The 27,669-nt window shown below is 43.2% G+C and overlaps 1 protein-coding gene across 1 annotated transcript; it reads right to left on the bottom strand.

Moving 5' to 3' along the window:
* Nucleotides 1–1,257: 1,257 nt before the first annotated feature.
* GTPBP3 (GTP binding protein 3, mitochondrial) lies at nt 1,258–27,275 on the bottom strand. The gene is made up of 9 exons (XM_063290696.1): nt 27,105–27,275; nt 24,577–24,803; nt 14,779–14,865; nt 14,431–14,633; nt 11,290–11,362; nt 10,733–10,876; nt 6,045–6,210; nt 3,943–4,233; nt 1,258–1,872 (listed from the first exon to the last, which is right to left on the bottom strand). Exons 1-9 carry the CDS (start codon nt 27,170–27,172, stop codon nt 1,641–1,643), a joined length of 1,491 nt encoding a protein of 496 aa, XP_063146766.1. The 5' UTR covers nt 27,173–27,275; the 3' UTR covers nt 1,258–1,640.
* Between the last annotated feature and the right edge of the window lie 394 nt (nt 27,276–27,669).

Genomic DNA, 27,669 nt, shown 5'->3' with positions numbered 1-27,669 from the left:
GGCACAGAAAGGTTTCAGAGGGTCCCAACCCCACAACATTTGAAAATCCCTGGCGTCTCTCTTTGAACCAAACCTTGGCTATTGAACCAAGATGGACATGGCTACGAACAATCGACTCTCTTAGCTGGGTACACATCTCAACAATTCCTACCAGCAATTCCTAACCAGCAATTCCATATTGCTATGGAATATGAATCATCTAGAGCAATTCCAACTATGAAACAGGATACTGCCTCATTCAAACTGATAAGGGATACAGCCAGCACTAAGCATCTTGTTTTAAAAGGATCCTAGAAGCATGAAGGATCTGTGTTGTTCTGCTGTAGGCTCCCTAGCCTGGTCAAGTACAGATGTGCTGAGACCACAACTCGCAAAATTCACAACCCACCTGACAGATTCTTAGCACATCTAGAAGGCACCGGGTTAGGGAAGGCTCCTGCAGTAGACACCAACTCTGCCCCACCCAAGGCTGGAGGGAGATGAAAATCTGCTCCCCAGGAAATATCTGCTTCCCAGTTGTCTTTATGATTACAGATGGGCCCAGAGCCGCCTGAGAAGGGAAACTCCAGCCAGACGCTTCCTGATTTTTCTGCTCAGCGTCCAGCAGCAGGAAATGTGGCTGTTTTCCCAGTGAGTCTCGAGAAGCCTTGATGCAGAACAGTCTGCCAGGAAGCAGAGAGAAGCTGAGTGCGTTTGGTGGCCACGGCCTTTTTTTTTTCCCAGATCAATCATGTGGGATTGATGAATGTGTAGGTGGAGAATGAAAAGAGAACATTGGAAGCAACACTCCATCCAGACCTTGCTGAAAAACCTATTCCAAGCCCACCTTGGAGCTTCACTGAAGGGCATCTCTGCTAAGGTTACTGAATAAAACACAATTGGCTGGCTTCACAGATTGTGCTAGCAAATGTTTTAAAAGCCACCACGGCTGGGTGATTGTAAGTCATACTAAGATATGGGAAACAATCAGTAAGAAGAGCATTTCTGGATCAGAAAAAGGATCTTTCTAATCTAGCATCCTGGTTCCTGTAATAGACACCCAGATTCCCACCCCCCCTACCCAAAAGTTCATATGTAGGATCCAAAGACAGTAACCTTTCCTTCATCCCCAGCATTTGATACTCACCGGTAGAACGCTGCTGAACACGAAGTTCCTTTTCTGCTACCACAAGAAAAACTACTAATAAACTTAACTATTTGCCTGATCCCTTTTATGACCATTTCACCTGTAAACACAATTCAGTTCTTCCTTTAAGCTTCAGATGATTGTTGAAAACTTTATTCCAGAAGATATTATGCTGCAAAGCTGGCCAAACCACTTAGCCACTTGCTCAGTGGGAGAGACCAATACTTCATTTGGAGAGACCACTTCAGCATTTCATTTATCCTTCTGCAAAAATCCTTTCCTCATCACCAGTGTAACTTCCAACCCTAAATCAGTGTTTTTTCAAACTTGGCTGGGGAATTCTGGGAGTTGAAGTCCACACATCTTAAAGTTGCCAAGTTTGAAAAACACTGTCCTAAATAAAGCTTGCATGGCCGCCTCTCCCTTAATCTTCCACAAACATTTTAACTTCAGAACCACCTTCAGCATCTGGGTGGTGCCACATGCTGACTCGTTCTTAGCTTGAGGGTCTCCTTCACTTGCCAATACAAAAGTCCTTGAAGATGACTGCCAGGAGCTCTTCGGTCCCCACTTGGCCCGTCAGCCGTCCTAGCTGTCGTCGCGCCTGCCGCAGCTGCTCAGCAGCTAACACAAGATCCGTAGGCTGGTACTGAGCAAAGCATCTCAGGGCCTCCAGGCATTTCTGCAAGCTAAGCTGGTGACGTGCTTGGGTTGGACTCGGGGAACCAGTCCGGGGGTCGCCACACCTGCAGGGTGAGAGGATGAGATTTGCAGTTCTTAAGCAGAAGATTTATTGACTGACAGGTATGGAATTACGCTGGGGTGTTACTTGTATTAATAGGAAATGTGCAGCATCTGAGCATCTGCAGCCGAGATACACAGAAGAACGTCTCAATAAGATACAGCATCTTATCAACCTTTGTCAGCCCTCCCAGGTAGACCAGACAGGGAACGTGACCAGATGAGCTACTTCTACTTTATTGTGAGATTACATTAACAGAACCTTGCAAGTCTGAAAGTACAAATCTCCTGCCATCCCTTTTTACCACCTGATCAGTTAGGGCAGATCCTTTCTAAGTTTCTTCCTCTGTCTGTTACTCAGTTATGGGCTCCTCCCTCTTTTATCTGATTGTTCCCCAGGCAGCCTCTCCCCCCTCCACCCCCATCTTCCAAGGTCATCCTCACATTCCATTACAACATGTATGTATGCCTAAGGTCCAAGGTTCTATCCCCAACTCCCAGCACCTGAAATTAAGAGATTATCTCAGGCCACATCCACACAACTTCTTTGATGTACTCCTCTCCCATTCTGGAGCTGGCAGGAAATCATGCTGCCCTTTATTCTGCTGCCCCCACAGTGCACCCTTACCATGCACCCAGAACAAGCACTGTTCTCTGTACAGCTTTAATGCACAACATTCTAAGGACCATGATTGGCAGTTCCCTCATCGGATATTTCAGCCCCGCCCAACATAATCCACCATGTAAAAAGTCTCTTCCAACTGGTGGGCATGATACTCTGGTTACTCTGCACAATGCCATTTTTTTCTTCTTTCCTTCCAGTCATACCATTGATTGATTTGACGTATTTTTTCCCCTTATAACTATGGGTCAACTGCTCAACCATTTGACCACTAGGTGCCAGTAAAGAGTCTGGTGCATTTCATGGTTGCCAACTGGTCATCATCTGGATTTGGGTGCCCAACCACTGGGTAACATTTGCTGAAGAACTGGAGTCTGAGAAAGGGCTGTGCTTGGGGATCAGTATGGAAGTTGTAAACTACCTAAGAACATTACATGAGGAGAAAAAGTGAGGATTCAGGGTTTCCAAGGGAGCAGCAACTGCTGGCAAGGGAATTCCCTGCAGCAGAAGTACAAGGAAGATTAGTTTTTTCAATCACACTTGTTAATCCAGGAGCAAACTACTCAGTTTCAAGCCTTTGCATTCTTAAATGGACAGATCCATTTAGAAATGAAGAAAACAGATGTCAAGGTTAGGGTTCTAACCTCCTTTGCAACCCAATCAGCACTGCAGAACAGCAGCACTGCTCCAAACCCAAGGAATAGATGGAAGGGAGTGGTTCCCCAGCAGACCCACAGACCAACTGGGGCTGAGCAGATTACCCCGACCCCACAACTGGGTCATTTCAAGCCACCTCCTTCAACAACCATGGATTGTCCAGATGGGAAGTCTTGAGCTGGGATAAGGAGGAAAACACCACCTCCAAAGCAGAAGATCTAAAGCTATCTTTGGACTGCTGTCCTGAGCATGTATCCTCAGGAAACAATTAGTAAGGCATCTTTGTCTTAGGGCAAGGAAGGCACGTGGATGCAGCCTCAGACGTAACAGAATACTTTTAGGAAACAACTCCATTTATGAATGGAGGTGCTCAGCTTGGGGCTCATTTTTGTCCAAAATATAATTCTGCGCTAAGAAAAGAAAAAATTGCAAAGGCAGAGTGAGAAGCTAAACAGGGCTCTTGGGAATAGGTTCCAATTCCTCTCTCTCGGTGCTCTGATACATGAGGGGGGGTAGGTGGGAAGGATAACTATTAAACATAAGGAAAACTTCCTTTTACTGTACGTGGCATAATTTATCCCTATGAGAGATTTCCATGGCATGAGAAAAAATGACATTTTTCTCCTAACGGCAAGATTTTGTCTCCCTAAGAACAGCATTTTTTTTTCAAAAACATCACAGAAAAATCCATATTGCATAAGTAATGCAAGTCATGCAGTTTTTAAATATACATTCCTTACAACATATATATCCACTCTCAGTTCCCCCCCCCCGCCTTCTATTTTCCTGTTCTCACATGTGTGCCAGCTGTTCCTGCAAGGCATTCAGGAAGGCCACAATCCCATCTCCAGTTTTGCAGGACAACAAGTAGGCAGGGCCTACACCTCGTCTGTCACAGGTGATCAGGAGATCTGCTTGGTCCTCTTCTCCAAGTAGGTCTATTTTGTTCAGAACCAGAAGATAGGGCTGCGTCCCATTTGGCTTGTTGGGAGACAGGACATCTACCAGGGAGAGAGCCAGGTGGTCAGGCTGCTGAGCTGCTACTTTCCCATCCAGAATGACAAGAACAAGGTCAGCATCACGCACCCTACAAAGAAATTTAACAACAATAACAAGGCCTTAATTCTCTCCTAAGCTATACCAGCAAGAACTTTTGCAAGCTTCCTGAGTATAAGCTTCAATTCCAAGAGCCAGCTTAGGGTTTATTGTAAGAGACATCCCCACTGGAAGGATGCAGCTCATAAAGTAGCTAAGGCCTTTTCTACAGTGGTGCCTTAACTACTCCACGTGCATACATGGGGTAGAAAGGAAGCCAGCTTGAGAAATCCCTTTCTGGATTTCCACCCTTCCTGTCCTAACAGCCAGGAACCAGGCTGAGACAAGGAATAGGTCTCTAGTGTTTATTACTGCTACATTAGACAGAAAATCCTAACAAACTGAAGAAGCGTGGGAAAAACCCAGACAGATAAACCCCAAAGGTTAAGGCGGGTCTGATCTGTGTCTCTTTGAGTGGCTGCTTAACTCCTCAGTACTACGCATGCGTTTTCCCCCCTGGATAGGGGCCCCCTCCTGCTCGCCATCAGTACTCATGACACTTCCTCTGTTTTGAACATCGAGACGGCCAGATGTTCTGTCTGGACTGCATTTATCATAGTTCCCAATTGATGGATTTTTCTCCTGCATCCTCACCCTAAGAAAGCAAGCACCAATCACTTTCCTTTCGTGGGAAAGTGTTTGAGGTCATGTGATTTTCACTGTTAGCCTAGTATGCTGGGGAATTCTGACAGTTGAAGTCCACCCATCTTAAAGCTGCCATGTTGAGAAACACTGACCAGGTTAAAAAAGATGGGTCCAGTGTTTCACTGTTCCATAAGTGAGCTTCTTAAAAAAAAAGTCCAGCTTTTCACTGTTCCACTGGTCAACTTATTAAAAAAAAGAAAAACCACCATGGAGGGCAGCAACTAGTGATTGCAAGGGAGGGTGCATTCCTGCCACAGTACAATGTAGTTAGTTGTAGTAGACATCTAAGTGCTGCAGGCAAACCAAACAGCAGTGCTTGAGCTAATATATCGGAAACACTACTTTTGATGTGCAGCAGGAAGAGACAGACAGAGGCTGCCTCCCTGGGAGAGAAGGGGTCCAGGGACAAGTAGAAGATGAGGTCATGCAGCCTGGCCCCCGTGCAGTTTTGGATTTCAGCTCATTATTCTGATCAGGCCTATGAAACCTGCTTGCTGGATCAGATCTCAAATCTGTTTAACTTGGCTCCTAGACCATGTTTTTGCTTGTGCGTAACCACAACAGAAGCATATCCTGGCAACCTGTTTGCTCTGCTGTGTCCTCATGAGATTGCCTCCCTTTCATCCCCAGCCCATGAGACAGGCCTAAGTTGTCCATAGTGGGACTGCAGTTAAAGTAGGGTTTACCTCCTTATTCTGACACACTTCAAAGGCAGCTTCAAGATCCATAAGATCTGTTAGGCTTTGTTAGGCATTACACTGGGGACCGCAGTGACTGGGGATGGAAGCAATCAAAGCAGGAAAGGGATTGATGAGAAAGACGGCCGATTTCATGCCAGTAAAGTTTTTTCCTGACACAAGGATGGACGGATAGCGCTGTTCCTCAGCAGAGGGGAAAGACACTTAGACAACCACAGTTAGTCATAACTACTCCATGAAATCTCTAGAGACAGTTTACCTTTGTTGGCAGACTCATTTGTTATAGCCACCTAGCTGATCACTATTAGAAACTGGATGCTGGGTTCCCTTCTTACATCTTCATGTCATGCATTGCAATATTTGCTGGGTGGCGAAGGATGGCGAGGGTAGGGCCCAAATACTGCTCCCAATGTATAACCCCCTCCTTTTCTGACCCCCCCCCTTCCACAATTCCTTTCACCTCTGCCGAGCCCGGCTCACTCCTTCCATCTCAACCACATCTGTGGTCTCTCGCAGGCCTGCTGTGTCACTTAGCACCACAGGGAAGCCACCAATGTTCAAGGCAGTCTCTACCACATCTCGCGTGGTCCCCGCCACTGGAGAGACTATAGCTGTTGGCTTTTGACCTAGAATGGGAAAACTGAATCAGTCAAAAAGGGGAAGAGAGACAGTGGCTGCATTCACATAATATGCTTAGCGTGATTATTGAATTAACCCACTTGCTGGGTTCATGCAGTATAATGAACCATAACCTAACCCAGTGTTTCTCAACCTTGGCAACTTGAAGCTGTGTGGACTTCAACTCCCAGAATTCCTCAGCCAGCCTGGCTGGGGAATTCTGGGAGTTGAAGTCCACACAGCTTAAAGTTGCCAAGGTTGAGAAACACTGATCTAACCAATTGTCTGGGTACTCAAAACAGGCTAACACAGCACCCCAAATACAAGATTAACAAGATTCTGTTTAGAGATCCAGTGATATGGTAGGGACGGTGTTGAACAAGGGAGACCCAGGTCCAATCCACCCTCATCCTTGGAAACTCATTGGGTGACTGTATGCCAGTCACTCTCTCTCAGCCCAATCTCTGTCCCAAGGTTGCAGTGAGAAAAATTGGAGGAAGGAGTCTTATGTCCCTTCTTAGAGAAACTCAGGGTATAAATTAATAAGTATTATGTGCCTTCTTAAAGAAAGGCAGGGTATAATTCTAAGGAACGAACAAATACATTCACTGAAGGTAGCATGTTGCCTGAGGCTGCTAGGTTTTAGCTCACTTGGTTAAGCTACGTAAATTACTCCAAGCCGTACGTGTAAACTATGTTTAAGATCTTACACTGTATTTAAGGTCTCCTTGTGGAGACCTTATACGTAATTCTTGGAAGTAAATATGATTCTAATTCATTTTGCAGCATGCTCATTTCCTTTTAGAGTTTTTTGTAAAACTTAAAATAACATTGGGATGAAAAAAAAGCTGTGAGGGAGTATCCTTGTATTGGGAACCCCAGCCATTAAGAGTTTCCTGGACTATAAATGGTTGCCACAACATAGAAAACAGCGATATGATTAGAGTCTCCCTTAAAGTTGGTGGACAGGAATTCGTTTGAAAGACATCAGAAGACGTTTCCAATGTCTGGCAACCACCCTCCTTAAAATAATTTAAACAATTAAAAGTGAACTCTCCTTGACTATTTATGTTTTTATTAAGAACATTATTGAATTTCTGGAATAACATAAAGCTACTCAAAATGAGTCTCTGCAAAAGGGAAAGAAGGAACTTCAGGGAAAGATCTTAACAAGCTTTGGGTGAAAATACATTTGCTTTGCACATTCTTTGTTTGTGGTTTGTTAACTATTCTCATATCATAGCCATGTTGACCTTTGATATTCTGCCCAACAGAACTTCCTCTGATGTGCAACGGAGAGGATTTCAATTTCTAAAAAATATCTTTCCTATCTGACAGCTAGCCTTTACTTGCCTACAGTTCTTAATAATTCATTGTATTTATATTGTAGCACACCCCATGGGATAGGTTTGGGTGCAGTGGCCACTTGCACCACCATTCCCTTGAAACTGTTACTGATTTGGGACATATAGGTGTGACACTGTTGAGAGTCCTGCTAGTTTCTCCTTCTAGCCCAAGACTGAAAGAACGGTAAAGCTGCTCACTTTTCACCTCCATCTAAAAAATAGCCAGCTGACAGGTTGGCAGACTAAAGCAGTGCTTTTCAACCATTAGAACTTTAAAATGTGTGGACTTCAACTCCCAAGATTCCCTGGGCTGGAGGACCACCAAGAGTTTCATCTGACATCCCTCTTCCAGTCCGCCAACCTATCGGCCAGACTATTTTTTTGACAGAGGCTTATCAGTCTTGCAGAAGACCGACAGACAGGTTCACCATTCTCTCTGTCACTTGGGCTCTCAGAAGACCAGTAGACCTGTGTTCAGAAGCAGCTGTCAAAGGAAGAGATGAGTAGCTCAGACAATAAATGTCAGTATGTTAAGAAGGTTGTGCCTGTTGTGGAACCAAAAATGGTTTGTAAAGATAGGAAGGGATGAGAAATACTGTGAATGGTATCAGTGTAAAAGACATTTAATTAGATTTTGTTTTCTTTTTCTTATCTCATCCCTTAATTCTTTTTTTGCTTACAATTTCTTATTCCTTTTTAGTAGTTTTGTATAACATTGCTAAAGCAGTCTTAGGATTGCTCTTCTTTGTTAGAACAGCAGTGTTTTTAAATGGACTTCCTTGTTATTGTTTTATTTCCTTGAATTCTCTCAGAGCAAATTGTAGTATTGTTAATATTCTAATAATAATTTTTTTTTCCTGAGGAATCTTTTACATGCTTTATTATTAAACAAAATTAACTGATCAGGAAAAAGAACCTGAACTTTTCGCTAGAGCAGAAGACATATATACAGATATACAGATATACATATTTAAGATGAGCACTTAGAAAGCTTGTATTACCAAGAAGGGAGAGGATACTCAACCATGTGATCACAGCCTTTAGACATAATGCTGTCAGTATCACATCAATAAAATATTGTACTACACTATTTCTGGAAAATTTGATCCTTTTTCCATACTAAATTGATGTTATGGGGTAATCCAGACACTAAAATTGATTTTAAAAAACTATTATAAGAAAGATTTAGATGGATGCTGGGATTTTTACTTAGACCATGATATTGATAGCTTTTTATTATTTCATATTAAAGAACAAATATAATTGTCTTTGTGCCATTGACTGGCAATATTTACAACCACAAAATTTATTCTTGATTTGGATCACTGCCTTTTCAGTTTCAGAGATTATTCAAAGTAATTACCAAATCTTATGATACTACAAACCCCACAATTAGTCTATATAATAACAACTTGTTAATAAATCAATTTGATATGCACATTTTAAAGAATGAATCGGATAATGAGTGGGAAATCTCCATTTTGTCTAATCCATAAGAGGCTGTCTTAATATCTGTACCAACATTTCAATAGATCTTAGACTATGGCTTATCAACAAAAATATTTTGGATTTACTGCACTCCATCACATTTATACTAAAGAGGAATGAGTAAATCTTTATGTTGTTGGAGTTGTAATGAAAATAATGCTTCTTATGTTTTGGTGACCTAAAATCATTATATTCTGGGAAGAAATCATTATTTATTTCGCAGAGTCAGGTTGTAATGTTTTCATGTCCATATTCTTTTGAATTACGTAATATTCAAATCAAGAGCTGGATAGTGGAAAGGGATTCTTCATATCCTTACAACTAACAGACACGTTCTTCAACACTGGGAAGACAAACTTATGGCCCCAGTTATTCAGTAGACTGGATGCTACTTGCAATTTATGAACAAGTTGCTTACAAAGATTATCCAAAGACAATTGTAATAAAATATGGTCCCCCTCTATTGAAACTTTAAAGTATATATATGTATGTGTATGTACAGGTAGTCCTTTACTTATGGTGACAGTTGGGACTGGAATTTCCATCACTAAGCGATGCAGTCGTAAAGCACAACTGCATCCCTTAGCAATGGCAATCCCTGCAGTCCCAGCTACTGTTGTTAACAGAATCCCACGGTTGTTAGGTGAGGCAACTTCCTTCTGGCTTCCCACAACCAGGTGAGTGCGGAAGCCAGCAGCAAGTTGCAATTCCCAGGCAGCTTGCAAGCAGGCCAGCAGGCGCTAAATAGCTGCTGCTGGATGGGGGAGGGTGCGAGGGGATGCTTTGAAAGGGAGCATGGGGGGCCAGGAGGTGCACGAGGGTGCAAGGGAAGCAAGGCGAGTGTCAGGGAGGGTCCAAGGGAATGCGTGAGGGTATGAGGAAAGCGGGGTGAGGTACACAAGGGTGCAAGGGAGGCACAGGGAGGGTCAGGGGGGAGGGGGTGCGAAGGAGGTGCAGCGAGGGTCAGGGACTGTGTGCAATGGTGCAAGGGAGGTGCAGGGAGGGTTCATGAGGGTGTGAGGGGGTGCACAAGAGTCATGGAGAGGGTCAGGAAGGGAGGGTGCGCAAGGGTGCACAGTGAGGGTTAGGGAGGGGGTGAGGGAGGGAGGCGCGGCTTGGCTTGGGGAGGGTGTGTGGGGGTGCACGAGCGGCCGGTGTGAGTGCAGAGGGGCTGGGGGATGGTGCGCAGGTGGGTGAGCCTTACCCCAGCGATTTGCAACCTTCCCTGCTGGCTTCCCCATTGACTATATACACACATATATACTGTATGCAGTATATACACACACAGACACACACACACACATATACAGTATATATACATGCATGAGGTGCCTTTTTCTTTTCTACTATTGTTTCATTTCATTTCATTTCATTTCATTTCATTTCATTTCATTTCATTCATTCAGGAATGTTTCATTCATCATTTCTACTATTGTTCATTTCATTCTGTTTAATGAAATTAAGGCAAAATAAAAAATTAAAACATGATTGCCGCCTTCAGGGAGCTCATGCTGTAACTGTTCCTTTGTGTTTATGGTCTTAGCCTTGTTGTTCAGGGCCTTGGGAAGGTGCCTCTTAAAAGGTGGCTTTTCAACCTTTCAGCAGAATACTGAAGGACTCCTGCCTTCATCCGCTGACCGCTCTCCGACCAACCACCCACCCATCCCACTTTCCCACATGCCTCAGTGCTACTCACACAACTGGTTGAGCAGGCTGCTCTTCCCAGCATTAGCAGGCCCTGCAATCACGACATGGACCCCATCCCGCAGCCTCTCCCCCCGACGGCCATCTTGCAGATGCTCCCTCAGCTCCTTCTCCAACGCCACGACGGTGTTTTCCACTATGGAGGAAAAAAGCCCCTCGTGAACCCTTTTTCCAAAATGGCGGATGCATTTGCCATCCCTTCCTCCCCCATCTGCTTCTTTCCAATATTTTCCCCTCCTTGCCACTGTTGTGAAGGACTAGTACCTTGCAGGGCCTGTTTCTTTCCTGGAGCCTGTTCACCAAAAGGCAACTTGGCTTCAGTGAGTTTCTAATGGTTTTTTCTTCGGACAGAGAACAGACACAGGGGTATGCAAGTAGCAGGTGTCTCCAGGGTGTGGTTGAAAAAGTCAAGGTGGTGGCCACAACAGTGCGATTGAAGCTCTGGGTGTCATGTAAACAGACAGTGCTTTGATTGTGCCATTGCAGCTGACATCTTGCCTTTTTTGACCCCGCCCTGAGGACCACCCCCCAAGCAGAAGCAAGGCTCACCTTGAGCAAGAACGTCGTCCTCGATATTGTCATCTTCACTGAAGTCGATGTAGGCCTCCAGATGAGCCAGGGCCTGCAGAAGAAAAGGACTGAGAGCTATTTTTCTTCAAGGGAAAAGGGAAGGAGGGGGAGAGGGCTGCAGAGAAAGGATATTTAAATACTTATTGAATATTTGATGATTTTTCCACATAAATGAGTAATATTCTAATCTAATAAATGAGTCTGATAGCACCTTTTCCATCTGGCAAATTCTATTAAAAGGCATAAGGTTTTGTGAGCTGATGGCAACTCCTACATCAGTCTAGTCCAGTGTTTCTCAACCTCAGGAACTTTAAGATGTGTGGACTTCAACTCCCAGAATTCCCCAGCCAGCCATGATGGCTGAGGAATTCTGGGAGTTGAAGTCCACACATCTTCAAGTTCCTGAGGCTGAGGAACATTGGTCAAGTCACTCTACGCATCAGATGAAGCATACAACAGTACCCCAAAGTTTATGCCTTTCAATCAAATTGGCTAGTTGGAAAAGGTCCTTCCAGACTCCTCCTAATTTTTCACCACTGCAGACCAACACGGTTCTCCTCCTACAATGCCTAAACAAAGAGTCAATATTCAACCATTTGACAGTAAAAGTACAGACAGTCCTTGCTTAACTATGGTAATTGGGACTGGTAACTCTGTCGCTAAGCTACACAGTTGTAAAATGCTACATCATGCAACTGCACCAACTTACGGTGGCAGTTGCAGCAGTTCCGGTTGCCATTGTTAAGCAAATCCCATGTGGTTGTTAGGTATGATGTTACATGATTTTCATTTGTAACCTTATTCTAGCCTCCCCAGTGACTGCTTGTCAGAAACCAGCAGGGAAGGTCACAAATGGTGGTCATGTGACCACAGGATACTGAGACGTTGTAATGGAGAACCAGTTGCCAAGTGCCCAAGTCCCACTGATGTGACCTCAGGGATGCTGTGACAGCTGGAGCTATGAGGACCAGTCGTAAGTCTCCTTGTTCAGCACCGTTGTGAACAGTCACTGAATGAGTGGACATTAAACGAGGACTATCTGTACATTTGAAAACACAAAAGCTATTTCTCCATGGCCGGAGAAGAGAGAAGGAACATCAGCCATCTGATGGGACTCAGGAAGCGGACCTCTTCTGTCATGGCACCTACCTCTGGAACAGCATCCCCACCAAGATGCAAATGTCCCCTATGGGGACCTTGTTTAAGCAAGGTTTGAAGACTTGACTCTTCCCAGAGCCCTGGGTTACAGAGTGTGGCAGACCCCTTTTGGGGAATGTGTAGAGTTGAGGGTTATGCTTTATTAATCTCCCTGGATGTCTATCTTTTTTTGCAGGGGGCAATTATAACATTTTCAATTCTTTTTCCTAGTGGATGCTACCCAGAGTTATTATGCAGCCAGACAGTTTTAGAAATTTGACAATAAATAAATCTGCAATGTTCCAGACAATAAAATAAAGGAATAAATAGTATTTATTTTTAAGCAAGATTCAGACATGAAAGAATGGTGTTCCCTTTCCTTCCTATACCCATTCGCACTTTAGAGCAGTGTTTCTCAACATTGGCGACTTCAAGGTGTGTGGACATCTTGGCTGGGGAATTCTGGGAGTTGAAGTCCACACATCTTCAAGTTGCCAGGTTTGAAAAACACTGCTCTAGCATACTGAGTAAGAGGGTGAAAGAGATACGGACCACATTTTGGGGCGGAGATATTGTCTGATGCATAAAGTGACTTAACCAATGTTTCTCAACCTCAGGAACTTTAAGATGTGTGGCCTTCAACCCACATACCATTCCAGGTTTTGATCAAATCACAGCAGCACCTGCTAGATATGTCTGAGCTACTTTGCACAATCTGAGAATGTTGATGAGTGGCCTGAAAGCTTGAGCATTTTATGCTGTATTATGCTTTCTCTGGCTATGCTTAGCTCCTTTTTGTGTAGACGTCTGGAACAAGACATGAATCATTTGGAGAGTTCATGTCTATGACTCTTAAAAAGGGAAGGCAAAATCCATGCCAAAAAAATTCAAGTTTGGACCCTCTGCTTCTGGAGAACTATTGTGCAGCGATTTCCATTCCATTTCTGAGCAAAGTTTTTGGAAATGTGCTATCTGACAGGCTTGGGCAATGCCAGTTATTGATTTGTCTCCCTCCTTTCTTCTTAAATACTACCCATAATTGCAACAGAGAATACAAAATAAACATCAAACACAGAAATTAAAACAAATGCACACCTTGCCAACAGTTAAAAGCCTGAAAAACTAAATGTTCTTTGGTGGTCCTTTTAACGGCAGAAAAGAGTGAGAATCAAATGCAGTTTCTAAGGGAATGCATTCATAGTTGGGGATGAAGGAGGGAAAGACCTTCTCATGCTTGCCAGATTTTTTTTAAAAAGGGACTGCTCTGAAAATGTTAACATCTGGACAAGTTCAGATGTTGAAATGCATCAAAACAGCACTTTAGAACCTTAAAAAATGGGAAAGGCTGACAAATCTACAAGGCAGATGTTTGTGTGAACTGAGTAGCTGGGCACATGCATTGTGCTGGGGCAGTTTGTTTACACACAGCTGGCTGGGTCTGCACAAGACATTTAGCATTAAATGGGGACTAGGGCCTCACAGCTAGGAAGGCTCCTTCCATTGTAATCACCAGTCCCACCTCACTTGGCAGTGACACCGGAAGAAGGGCCTCTGAGCATGAGACTGAAAAGCTGAGGCAAGTAACTATGGGGAAAAAAGCCCTTCTTTTCTAAAAAGAAATAAGTCAAATTCTTGGGGGGAAGGATACTTAAATTGTCAAGGGCTACTGGATAGGACTTGTACATATTTCATCTTAAGATTCAGAAGCAGAAAGCTTCTACAGATCAAACAAAAGCTATGGGCCCCAGGTCTTGCTTGTGGGCTTCATGGAGGCATCTGGTTTAGCTCCTGCTGGAAGCAGAAGATGGGTCGGGAGGGATCTTAATATTCTTTTTATTTCCTGAATGTCACTCTGCATGCAACCCCTTCCCCTCTTCCTTCATCCAAATGCTGTGTACTGTTTGTAGAGCCATAAGAAAGCAAACTGACATGTGCCGGTTTTCTAAGACTTCTAACCACACCCCAGTCCAGCCTGCTCCTTGCCTTTGTGAGGGTGTCACTCCAGCGCTGATAGAGCCGACCCAATTCCCCGTCCATCTGACGTAAGGCCTGCCGGCGCTGGCCTTCCGTCTCAGCATGAATCAGGTCTGCTAAGCCTTCAGCTCCCGTGAGGTCTAGCTTGCCATTCTGGAAGGCCCGTTTGGTGAATTCTCCAGGCTCAGCAAAGCGCAGCTCAGGAAGCGCCCCTGAAACCAGGAAGAGACTTTCATGTTGGGATCCTCTACTGCTGCCCCAGTTAAGAGGTAACGTTCCCTTGCACCACTAAAAAATGGCTGCTGGAAAGACGAATTATGGCTGCTCAGAAGCTAGCCAAAATATTGAAGGACCCACCCAAAGCATTCAAGACGCCGCTCATCACAGCTGGACCACCATGCACATGGAACTCAGCACTGTCCTCTCCTGTGAAACTACCTGGCCCTGAAGAAAAAAATAACAAAATTTGGAATTAATTCTCCCTCACTCCAAAGAGGGAACAATAAATTACAAGGTCCATTCAGTTCCTCAGAGGAAGGATTCTGCTTCATCCAATCAAGAAAGCTTTTTCTGGTGGCTCAAAAGATACTTCCAAAAACTTGACAAGCACCTCATAAAAGTGTCCGTGATGGGTATTCAAAAACTGACTGCCCTCGAACTGCATGGTCCTTTAACCTATCCTGGCTTAGTCACTGAGACTAAGATAAATTCAGGTGGATGATGGGACTTTTTAAGCCAGTGACCAACAACATATCCTCTGGCAATGATTTAACCACATTAGGTAAAGAAATAATTTCACCCATCCTGAATCCATCTCCAAACAATTTGATCAGAAAACACTGACTTTTGGTACTGTAAGAAGAGAAAAGTGTCTCTCTTTATAATTTCTTTAAAGGGTTTTACCAACCTGATTCGAGCAGGAAATGAAATCTCTTCCCTTCCAGGAAAGGTCTTCAGGGCTTTAGAAAAAGAAAACATAAATGGAAAAATAGTTTAAGTTGGTAAAACCCTTTAAAAAAATTATAAAGAGAGACACTTTTGTTTTGGAGCATGAATTTGCCCAGCCTTCAAATCAATCTTAAAGAGTGTTTTCAGAGGCTTAACAGGCTAATCAAAGATAGTGGGAGAAGAGGAAATGGGCCGTGGAATATGGTACAAGAAGCAGGGTAGCAATTAATGACCATACAGTTATCCCAGGGCTACCCATCCAATTCTGGAACAGACATTCTTCCCTCAATCCAGCACTAGAAGATAAGAAGTCAAATTGTGTGGGATTTTGTTTGCCCAGATGGTGTAGAGGAACTTAGCTCTTGCCTTGAGAAGGAAGTGGAAGAGGTGAAGTGGTTGCTCAGCCCCAAGAAAGCAGAAAGCATGAGAAAGAGATTCAGAACAGCTCCGCCTTGATCTCGTTGTCCTTAAAAATGCGCCAGTGAACGTTTTGGACAGACAATCAAGATTCGGTTAACATACCCTATGAAAAAGAATAGCATTTCTGGAATCCGGGTCTGTTTCTTGACCTTACTTACCTCAAAGGGCTGACAGATGGCCAATACCTTACTTGGACTACAGCAATTAGTTCTACATGCAGCTGCCCTTAAAGACCACCTGGAAGCTTGCAGTGGTTCAGCATGCAATGGCTTACGTAGTAATGAACCTTTCTAGATTTACTAAATAACTTCTCTGCTCCAGGAGCTGCACGAGCTGCACGTCAGTTTCCAGGTGCAATTCAAGACACTGGTTCTTACTTGTACAGTCCTACCTGGCTTAGGATCAGCTTATGTTCAAGATCACCTGCTCTGAAATGAATTTCCCCATCCAACGGGATCTGGAAGAGAAGCCCTGCTGACTGTCCTGTCCTCAAGAAGTTCAATCTGCAGAGTTTTTGCAAAGGTAGAATTCCCCTTGTGGAATAACATGCAAAATACTGCATATGGACCACTGTTTCCCTCGAGAGCTTCCACAGAGAAGTGAAAACATGGCTCTGGCAGAAAGCATTAGCGAGATGTTAAGCTTGCGATCTGCCTGTTGGATTGTGTAGTTATGGTTTTCGGTTTGTCTGTTGCTTTAATCCTTACTTTTGCTTTTTGTTGCTCAGAGCCATTTGGAGTGGAGTGGCATAGAAATATCAATAATAAACACAAATAAATAAACAAGACAAAATCTATACATTCCAAAGGGCACCACTGAAAATGATCACCCAGCAGAATTTATTGATTGGGCTAGGAATGAAAGGAGTGTTATCAATTCCTTTATCATGGCAGGTAATTTGCTCCATTTTGTAAACTGTTGGGTTCTTGGTGTTCTCTGAGCTTGGCTGGCTTTCTGCAGATGTTTCATCACTAGGCTTGTTAATATCATCACTCTCCCATGCCCTGATAACATTATCTAGACTGGTCATGAAATGTCTGCAGAAAAACAACCAAGCTTAAAGAATACCAAGAACCCTGGGTGACACAGATTCTCTACTGCTGGAATCTGTAAATTGTTTGGAGGTTGTTCAGTCTGAGAAATGACCTCCTTCTAGCCTAATTAAATTTGACATATTTTGTGTGGCAGCCTCATGCAGAGGGTCTTGATCTGTCTCAAGTTTTCCCTCAAAGGAGATCATGTTGCATTAACTGGTTGATTCAGCTGAACTCGGCCGTAACAACCAACTTTCTTCAGAGTGACTCCAGAATGAGCCTTCTTCCTTCATAGCTAACAAGATCCCATCTGAATGTTTGACTGCTATAACAACTTAGTGCAAGAATTACAAAAATTACTACCCCAGCGGAACACAGCTGAGCATAAACAGCAAACAAAAAAGTGCTTATTGGAAATAACAAGGTCCACAAAGCTAATGAGAGCATAATACCACTGCAGGATCTTTCCGCTGAAAGATAAACAACTATAAACAACTGAAATGGGCTGCTATGAAGGATTTTGGGGACTGTTTGGTACAAGCAGTGAAAAACAGGGAGTGATTTTTTTTTTTAGCATACTGCTTAGGTCATTCTAAAAATGGCACTATTCCACCTGAAGCATTTTAAAGAATTGTAGAAACCTAAATGTTTGGATCCAAAAAGCCATTTGTAGAGGACCTACCAATTTGGCTGCTGATCTTGACTGCAGAGGTTAAGGACTTAATTGCTCATTTAAGACCAGGGAAGGCTCCACAATGATTCAATTCCTGAGTTAATTAAAAGTAATTCAGCTTGGTGGGCGCTGATTTTGGCTTCCCTGTTTATATTTATAGCTAAACATGCCTGTACGCCTAGCGATTGGGGGCTTGCAATGATAATTCCCATCTTTACAAAAGGGGGATGATTAACAAATTACAGACTCCTCCGTTCGCTTAATTAACTGAAAATGTGATGCCAGACATATATAGATTGATTGGAACTGGAGAGCCTCCTGGTGGAGAAATAAGCTGGCTTCCAAGAAGATGATTCTACTATCGACCAACATCTAATACTTAACAGAAATGTAGTCAATTGTAAGTAGATAGTGGATCATTCCACCCTCTCTCTGTATGCAGCCTTTATTTATTTTGAATTGGCATTTGATTACGCTGATCGTGGTAAACTGTGGGAAAGCTGGAAGTCTCAATAGAAGAATGCCCGTTACTGTTAACATGAACTCTTCATGAAGACAGATGACTGAAAATTAAATGTGATTTCCAGAAGCTTTTAACATCTGTATCAATTGAAATAGAGTTAAGCAAAACTCTATTCTAGCTCCATTATTTTTAATTACTACCCATCTACCTTGGTACCTATCTAATATAGACTATCATTCTGCTACCTGTCCAGAGCCTTCAAGAATGGGTGATATATGCACATAAACAAATCAACAGAGGGGAATTAATTTCTCCTACTGTAATGCAGCTGTATTATCTAGGATCCCTCTCCGACTCAGAAGAGCTCTGAAGACCCTTACACTAGGAGAAACTAGGAATAAATTATCAAAAGACTAAAATTATGATCTTTGCCAGGAGATTTACTGGGTCATCCAACCGAACAAGTGAGATGCTTCAAATGGGGGGGGGGGCTGTTTTCATGCCTCTGGCACTAGGAAGGTACCTTCTATTTTCTTAAAGTGTTCAGGGGAGTGCCTCTATTATTTTAAAATTTACATGATCTAAAGATGGAGGTGATGTTCCTGCTGTCCTGAAAATATGTGAAGTAAAGATGCTGGTAGTGATGCTTAAGGTGCTGGTGGGGGGGCTTTTCTCTAAGGCATGTCTGTTTAAGAACTGCATTCCAGATTTCTGTTGGGTCACAAATGCTGGTTTGTGTATACATTTGCTTCATTTATCTATTTTTCCTTTTACAGGTAGTCCTCGCTTAACGACCACAATTGGGACTGGAATTTTGGTTGCTAAGCAAAGCGGTCATTAAGTGAACCCAACCCAATTTTATGACCTTTTTGGGGGCAGTTGTTAAGCGAATCACCATGGGCATTAAGCAAACCACATGGTTGTTAAGCGAATCACAGTTTCCCCACTGATTTTGCTTGCCAGAAGCCAGCCAGGAAGGTCAAAAATGGTGATCACAACCACATGACATTGCAATGGTCATAAATTACCAAGCACCCAAATCGTGATGTGATCGCGAGGGTGCGACGGTCATAAGTGTGAAAACTGATTGTAAGTTGTTTTTTCCAATACCGTCTTAAGTCTGAACCATCACTAAACGAATGGTTTTTAAATGAGGACTACCTACATTAACATGTGTGTGTGTGTATGTAACTACAATGGAGATTTTAATGCTAAGTAATCAGCTTAAGATCGAAACCTTTATCATACAACAAATACTTTGATGATATTTGCAGTGGTTCTTTTTTCAATGTTATACTCAATGTTATGCTTGCAATATTGACATCTTAAATTGTAATTAATATTGATAGAATATTTTTTCCTCTTCTCCATTTTCAACACTCTAATTTATCTAAATAATAGATTGTTAATAATAATAATAATTCAATTAAGGTTGTGTGAACATTACTGTATTGAAACAATACAGTGTATTAAGATGGATAATGTCCTGACTAAGCAAAGACCACACCGAGACGAGGAGAAAGTCTCTAGTGTTTTATTTACTGCTATTGTAGACAGAAAATCCTACCAAACTGAAGAAGCGTGGGAAAACCCAGACAGATAAACCCCAAAAGTCAAGGCGGGTCTGTTCTGGGTTTCTTTGAATGACAGCTCAAAGTCTCTAAACTACGCATGCGTTTTCCCCCCTGGATAGGGGCCTCCTCCTGCTCACCATCCATACTCATGACAGGTAACAACATAAAAAAGGATAAAAAAACAAGAGCAGCTATATGAAAAAAAAATGCTGGCTTGCATCCTGAGGTGGGTGTAGGGAAAGTGGACGTTAGTATACGGGTGTTGATATTCAGTTACTGACTAAATGACCCTATTTCCCTTTGGGTCCAGCCCCTCTAACACTGGAGGACAGATTCCAATCCACTGTATACGAAAGCAGTCCCAGATGGTGAAATTAGCATCTTTAAGATTTTCTCCTTCCTCCTGACCTCCATTGGATGTGAACAGGCCAGCTCTGCTCAGAAGACTGATTTAAGGAGACCACCAAATCTCCCTTTTAGGATAACCTGTGGAGTATCTTACACAAGCAGAAGTCCCAAAACACAGAAGGACTTTTAGGATAATGTACTGTAATGCTGTTCTTCAGCTGTTTGAGAGAGAGGACCTAGACCAGCGTTTCTCAACCTGGGGGACTTTAAGATGTGTGGACTTCAGCTCCCAGAATTCCCCAGCCAATGCTGGCTGGGGAATTCTGGGAGCTGAAGTCCACACATCTTAAAGTCGCCCTGGTTGAGAAACACTGGTCTAGACAGATCCCACACTCGGAATACTGATGCTTGTGAGTTGTAGCAAATAGAATCCACTGAATATATATTTTTTCAGTGTTTGCTCCATAAAGACATTTGCAGAATTCTTCCTTCCCCAATTCTTGCAAGGTCGCCAGGTGGCGCAGAGGACAATATGTGGCAACCATTCATAAAATGGGAAAAGAGGAGAGTGTGAGAAAGAAACTCAAAATGGCCCCATCTTGACTCTTTTTGGTAAAAGAGGGAGGGAAGGAGAAAGGCTGTCAGGCTTTCAAGATTGTGTTATTATAGACTATATCAATAAAGTTGCTTGCTTGCTTTAACCATTCAGTCGTGCCTGTCATGAGTAAGGATGGCGAGCAGGGGGCTCCCATCCAGGCTGTAAAGCACATGCGTAGTACTGAGGAATTAAGCAGCCATTCAAAGAGACACAGATCAGGCCCGCCTTAGCCTTTGGGGTTTATATGTCTGGGTTTTTCCCACGCTTATTCCGTTTGTTAGGATTCTGTTTATGTAGCAGTAATAAACATTAGAGAACTACTCCTCGTCTCAGCGTGTGTCTCACTGTTAGGACAGTGCCAGACTCTTCATGACTTTATGGACGAGAGCTCTCCATGCAACCCTATCAAGCGCAGCTTCTTTCAATTGCTGGATGTTCACCTTGGTATCTGTTCTGATGGTGTCAAGCCAGCGTATTCTTGGCCTGCCCCTTCTTCTTGTTCCATTAACAATTCCTAGCATCACCGACTTCTCTAGTGAGTTTGCACATATGACATGGCCAAAGTAAGTCAACCATAGTCTTACAATTTTGGCTTCTAATAATGTATCTGGTTTTATATGGTCCAGCACTTCTCTGTTGGTTACTCTGGCTATCCGTGGTAAATGTAACAATCTACGCCAGCACCACAATTCAAATGTGTCATTTCTTCGGTCATCCATTCTTACTGTCCAACTCTCACACCCATATGGGAAAGGCCATTGCTCTAGCCAGTTTGCCTTTTGTATTTAGGGTGATATCTTTGCTCTTCCAGATCTTATTCATGCTGACCATGGCAGTGCAGCCTCAAGTTATATCATATATATATATATGATATAAACACACACACAAACACATGTATTGATATCAATAAAGTAGAATTCCAATATTTCTTTTGGATTTGTCTCAAAACCTGGTCTACCTTGAAGGGCTGACCTCGATACTGAAAGTGTAATAGCATTTCTCTTTCCCTCCCTCTTATACCAAAGAGTGTCAAGGTGGGGCCATCTTGAGTTTCTTTCTCACACACTCCTCTTTTCTCACATTAAGGTCATATTTTACTAGCAGTTGCCACATCTTGTCCTCAGGGACAGCTCCGTACTCCCCTATAAGTGGTGGTCAAGCCTGATTATTTTCAGATTAACACAGCCTTTCTCAACCTTTTGACCCCGCAGGAACCCTTGAAATATTTTTCAGGCCTCAGGGAACCCCTCCACATTCAGGCTCAAACAGGCCAGAAGTTACAAAAGTATTATATTTGTTTCATATGTAGGCCTGCATATATGCTTTAAGTGTTCTTAAACTAAAAATAAAGAATGAAACTTACCTCTTTAAGGTGAAGTTGCCTGAATTTGAAATTTTTTTTAAAAAAATCATGATCTCCCAGGGAATCCCTAGTGACCTCTTGTGGAGCCCGAGGGTGCCATGGAACCCTAGTTGAGAAACCTGGTCTAACATATCAAGTCTATAACATATCAAGCCACTATCTTTTGTGCAGCAGTGTGTAAAATCAGTCAGGAAGCACTGTTAGCAGCAGTAGATCAGATGTGGACCATTCCCAGATTTTTATGTACATGTTTTTCTATCCTGCCTTTATTATTTTTATAAATAACTCAAGGCAGGGAACATACCTAATACTCCTTCCTCCTCCTATTTTCCCCACAACAACAACCCTGTGAGGTGGGTTGGGCTGACAGAGAACGACTGGCTCAAGGTCCCCCAGCCGGCTTTCGTGCCCAAGGTGGGACTAGAACTCACAGACTCCTGGTTTCTAGCCCATTGCCTTAACTGCTAGACCAAACTGGCTCATTATATTATTTTATATCCTATACTTCCATTTTGTGGTTTAAAATATTGATCATAATGTTTATATACAGACACTGGTGTTTTAGCATTGCATGTTCACCTCCTTCCTCCAGGGCCAGTCCCAGTCAGTGTTAATAGGGGAGGAGAGATTGGGCCCGTGGCCCTTCCTTTGTGGGGTGCCGCAGGGTTCAGTACTCCCTCTACTCCTTTTTAACATCTACATGAAACCGCTGAGTGTGAATATCCATCTCCATGGGATGAGGCATTATCAATATGCTGATGATACTCAGATACACATCTCTGTCCCAGGGGAAGTAAGTGATGCTGTGGCTGCCCTCTACGGGTGCCTGAGGGCTGTGGGGGCCTGGATGGGGAGCAACAGGCTTCAGCTGAACCCTGGTAAGACAGAGTAGCTGTGGGTTAATGGCCCCTCAGCTCTTAGGAATTTGCCATCTTTAGTTCTGGATGGGGTTGCACTACCCCATTCAGACCCAGTGTGTAACTTGGGGGTCCTCTTGGACTCATGACTCCTGCTCAAAGAGCAGGTGGCAGCCATGGCCAGGAGGGCCTTTGCGATACTTCATGTTGTGTGCCAGCTATGCCCTTACCTGGAACGAGAGGCCCTTCAAACAGTCACTCATGCCCTGGTCATCTCCCATATAGACTATTGTAATGCACTCTACATGGGGCTACCCTTGAAGAGTATCCAGAAGCTTCAACTGGTTCAGAATGCGGCCATGTGGGCAATTTTAGGTGTTTCAAGATCAGCACATATAACACCTTTGCTCCGTGAGCTGCATTGGGTGCCAGTTTGCTTCCGAGTCCAATTCAAGGTGTTGGTTATCACCTTTAAAGCCCTACATGGCATGGGTCCAGGCTACCTGAGGGACTGTCTCATCCCCATTACATCAACCCGTCCCACCCGGGCAGGTGGAGAGGGCATGCTATGGACCCCGTCTGCAAGAGAATTCCATCTGGCGGGGTCCAGGAGGCAGGCCTTCTCTGCAGCGGTTCCCGCCCTTTGGAACATCCTTCCCCTGGAAGTGAGGTTGGCCTCCTCCCTTCTGGACTTCAGAAGAAAATTGAAGACCTGGTTTTGCCACCAAGCTTGGAGTGGGGAGAGAAATAGCCATTCTTGCGCTGGCTGGTTCCCTAGTCCTGCTGGGGACCAGCCTTGCCAGCTTATGGACTAAATTAGATCTGCCGTTACTTGGATTTGACTATATTTTATATATTTATTAGTTATTGGTATTATTTATGATTTTTATTGAATTTTAAATTGTTTTTACTGTGAACCGCCCAGGATCCCTCCTTGTGGGGGAGATGGGCGGTGAAAAAAATATGATAAATAAATAAAATTAGTAATGCTCACTTTCACTTGTCTTTTATATTTCATACCTCACTGAAAGGTTATTGTTTTATGCTACCATAGTTTGATCTATGACCAAAATAAAGATTTGGCTGGCTCACTTTTAAAGTCAGTTAGATTTGTAGGTATTAGAGACAAGGCTTCTCTGTGTTGGTCAATATTTGGGGAATTCTTCTCATTCTGCAAAAATGGTTAGCCCTTAATTATAGCACTCCAAAAACAATTTAAAACCCTGCTTAATTTTTTTTTAATATTTTCTAAATGTGATGCCAGTAAAATGCCATGCTATTGAAGCTTCAGTACTATTTTATATTGGTTTATTTGTTTATTTATCAAATTTATATAGCCACCCATCTCACCAAAAGCAACTCGGGGTGGCGTACAACACTATTATATTCATATTTATATTGTGTTGTATTTCAGCATTCCTTCCTCTACCCCCATATTTAGTTTTAGAGCACATTTGCTAGTTGATGTTACTGTTGAATGATTGCTATCTACTCTAGGTGGATGTGGATTAACAGTCATGTTTATAAATATGTAAAATAAATAAAAATAAATACAGAAATGGGTAGCTGGAACTCTATAACTGATCAGCTGTATATTTGATATATAGAATCATTTTTTTAAAAAACCCCACTGAAACAGGCTTTTCCTCTTTCTTTGATCCCTCCAATAAGCATCCATAGTCAAGCACTTTCACATTAGGACCCTGGCCCTGTAATTTGGAAAAAAATGTTGGATTTTTTTTTTTACATAAATAAATCCTATTCAGTTGAGTGGGACATTGCCAAGTCAACAGAGAATTATGTATCAAAAATTTGATAAAGATGTAATGTTGAACAATGATCCATACACATATGCTTGGGCACTTTAAAATTCTAACCTGGGAACCACAGTACAAGGCCCCGGTCCAAGAGTTCAGAAGAGCTGGGATCACAGATCCTACGTAAAGTAGCTGTTCTTGGAGGTGGTAGCTCCTTTGCCCCCGTCATGCGGAGCAAGGCTGAACAGCTAGCTGGGCCGCTGGTTCGAATCACAGCCACTCCACATTTTCCTTGGCCTGAAGACAATGCAAAGATGGTGTCCCTCTTTGCAGCCTGGCAATATAACCTGACAAACAGAGAGGAAAACGTCAGGGTATCCCAGCCTGATTGGATGGGGGCACTAAATAAGAACAACGATGGGAAGACCTGAAGGACCAGGTTGGGGACAGATTGTCATGGGGAAAATCTATCTCTGTGGTGCTCCAAGTCGACACCAACTTGATGGCACTCAATCAATCAACCAATTTAACTGGTGCCCCTTGGGAAGCTTGTATGGATTTTACCACTGTCCACAAAGCTGGATGTGCTGATGAGACAGAAGCGGTAAACAACTTGAACCTCACATGTTTGGTGTTCATGCAGGCAGACTAGATAGATAAAACCTCAATGTTGCTTATAGCAAACAGAATTTAAAACCAACTACTGCATATCAATAATGTGACCCAACAGCAACACAGCAGCAAAAGCTGCCTTTTCTATTTCTTTCCAGAATAAGAAATGGAAGCTAAAGCTTATTTTGCAATTCCAGAGTTCAACCAACTCTTGACTGACTTTTTTCATAGGCCTACAGTTGCTATGACCCAGTGCCATCATCACCCCACACAAAACATCCACATTTTTTATTATAAATTCCTGCCTTGGGGCAGCTCATAAACCCAGAGATATGGTAGTACTTTTTCTCTGTTGGATTTTTCTCTATTGGAAGGGAAGCTGCCCTACTCAAAAATAACTAGCACATATTTACAGTTTCCATTATGCACAAACACATACACACAAAGAGACGCTGTTGCATGTAAACACATTGTTTCTATTATTATTTATGCCATTGCTATATCCAAAACAGACAGCCAATCTTTCCTGATTCCAAAAAGTAGTTCAGACCAAGTTAGTGCTTGGATGCGAGACCGTAAGGAAATCCCAAATCTGTAAGACAGACTGGGAAACTGGGGGAAAAAAAACATAACAGAAGGCACCAACACCCAACTGCTTTAACTGAAGAGATTTTTATTTTTATTTTGCCAGAAAACTACCTGGACATTTCTTGTCATTAAATCATTAAGAGTTAAGCTCAAATCAAGGGAGATGTTTCCATTTTTCTATCCAAAGGGTACTAATGGTGGCAACATAGATCTGGCACATTTAAGTTTAATAAGAAAAATGTTAAAAGGAGGGCTCCCTTCCTCCATCTCATTAAGGAAATCATACTTCAGCAATCACAGAGGTCTTAGCTAATTAACAAATGAATCAGTTGAATTTGCATACAAGTAAATACAGACTCAGCAGGTGAAAGGATTAGTTTTGGATGGTGCATATATGGCAGATGATATGGTCAACATTTTCCAAAAGGAGGCATTTCTTAAGATGATATTATTTTATTTTTTATTGAGCATCTCTAATTAACTAATTCAAAAGCATTGTGATAAAGTGATCAAACACTTGATCAAAAGTGTTATGTTAGCCCAAGTTACTGGAACCCAAAATTGACAGCAAATTTCCTCCTACCTTGTAGGATTGTTGTGAAGATAAAGTAGGGAGGGGTGGATACTTAACTACTGCAACTTGTGATCTCCAAAAGAAAAGTCTAGATACAAATTTGATAAATAAATACAATGGGTCAGTGATGCCAATTTCAGATTCTTAGATGAGGAGGAGAATAAAATAAAATATGCAACTGTAATGGTATGGGGGAGTGACCCTGGGACACAGGAGGAAGAGCCACAGACTAGGCAACAGTCAGATAAGAGGCAGCTGAGCCAGCAGAAGGAGTGGGGGTGTGGCAGGGACCCTCCCTAGTTTCTTGGGCTATAAAGGTGACAGCGAAGAGATATACTTTCAGACTTGCAAGATTCTCTTAATGTATCCTTACAATAAAGACAGAGCTAGTACTCCTGGGTGTGCATCTTGTCTGGACTACCTCACAGGGCTGACAGTAACACTGTGTCCCCACCTTTCTGCAAGGAGTTCCAGAGAAGCATATATAATTTATCCTCACTGCTCTCTTGCTGGGAAGTTAGACTGAAAGTATGCCTAGACAACATATTATGGGCACTCATCAACTCTGCACAAATGGGGCTGCCCAGTCCACTCTAGGGAGCTCTTGACTCTTAAGTCCTAGAAAGCTGGTCAACAGAGAAAGTGAAATATGCGTGTGAAGCTCTTACAACGTGCAAAGGCGCCTTTCCCTGTTGGATTCCTGCCTTCCATGCAGCTGTTAGAAAGGACTGACCCTTATAGAGGAGGCGACGGTAAAGCAGGCAGAATGAACAACTCTGTCCGCAGGGAACCGCACGCCAAGCAAATCACCCCTTCTCAACGCCGCCCCCACGTGCCTTCCCAAAGGCGGAACTTAGTACTTAGAGCCACCCACCTGCAGAAGGGCTTGAAGATCCTTCCATTTCTTACAGGCAACAGCCTTCTCTGCCAGGAAAGCCACATCGCTCCCAAGAAGGAACTAGAGCAGAATCCTCACTTTTCCCCGCCAAATGTCTCCCCAAGCTCCATCCTGTCCAACCTTCTCCCCTCCGCAAAATCCCCACGCTTCCTTTGCCCCCGGACCTGACGTTCGCTTTTGGCTTCAACTGAGGGCAACGTGCCCTTTTGCAATGTGACTGGTCGAGAGGGAAGGGGGAGGGGCTTCGGGGCGGGGCGCCACGTTCTCCCAGTACTGCGGAGTCTGTAGGGTGCAGTCTTGTATGTCCTCGTTACCTTCGGTGTTTATTTCAGACCGTTTACGCAGGCGATAAACAATATGCAGAGTAATCTTGCCTAATTCAACAGAACCTTCAGCTTTTTTTTTTAAAGGTGAGGTTCTTCTTGGGCGGAGTGTGCAGTGTTTAAAAAATTAATCCGGAGAGGCGAGACGATGATCGAAGAAAATATTAGAGGGGGAAGGACGCCGAGAGAAGGATTTTTCAATCAAAACGCGGCTGCTG

This window comes from Candoia aspera, chromosome 1 (assembly GCF_035149785.1).
Source record: "Candoia aspera isolate rCanAsp1 chromosome 1, rCanAsp1.hap2, whole genome shotgun sequence".
Taxonomy (NCBI): Eukaryota; Metazoa; Chordata; class Lepidosauria; order Squamata; family Boidae; genus Candoia; species Candoia aspera.
Note: the sequence above shows the minus strand (reverse complement) of the source record. Positions and strands in the feature narration are given on the sequence as shown.

What these genes read in the sequence shown, in the direction of transcription:
- GTPBP3 (XM_063290696.1), bottom strand. Translation starts at nt 27,172, where the DNA reads ATGTGGCTTTCCTGGCAGAGAAGGCTGTTGCCTGTAAGAAATGGAAGG. An exon ending in GGAGTGACACCCTCACAAAG is followed by an intron (nt 11,363 to 14,430) that starts GCAAGGAGCAGG and finishes TTTCTTCTGCAG; the next exon opens with GCCCTGGCTCATCTGGAGGC. An exon ending in CAGGAACAGCTGGCACACAT is followed by an intron (nt 1,873 to 3,942) that starts GTGAGAACAGGA and finishes CTCACCCTGCAG; the next exon opens with GTGTGGCGACCCCCGGACTG.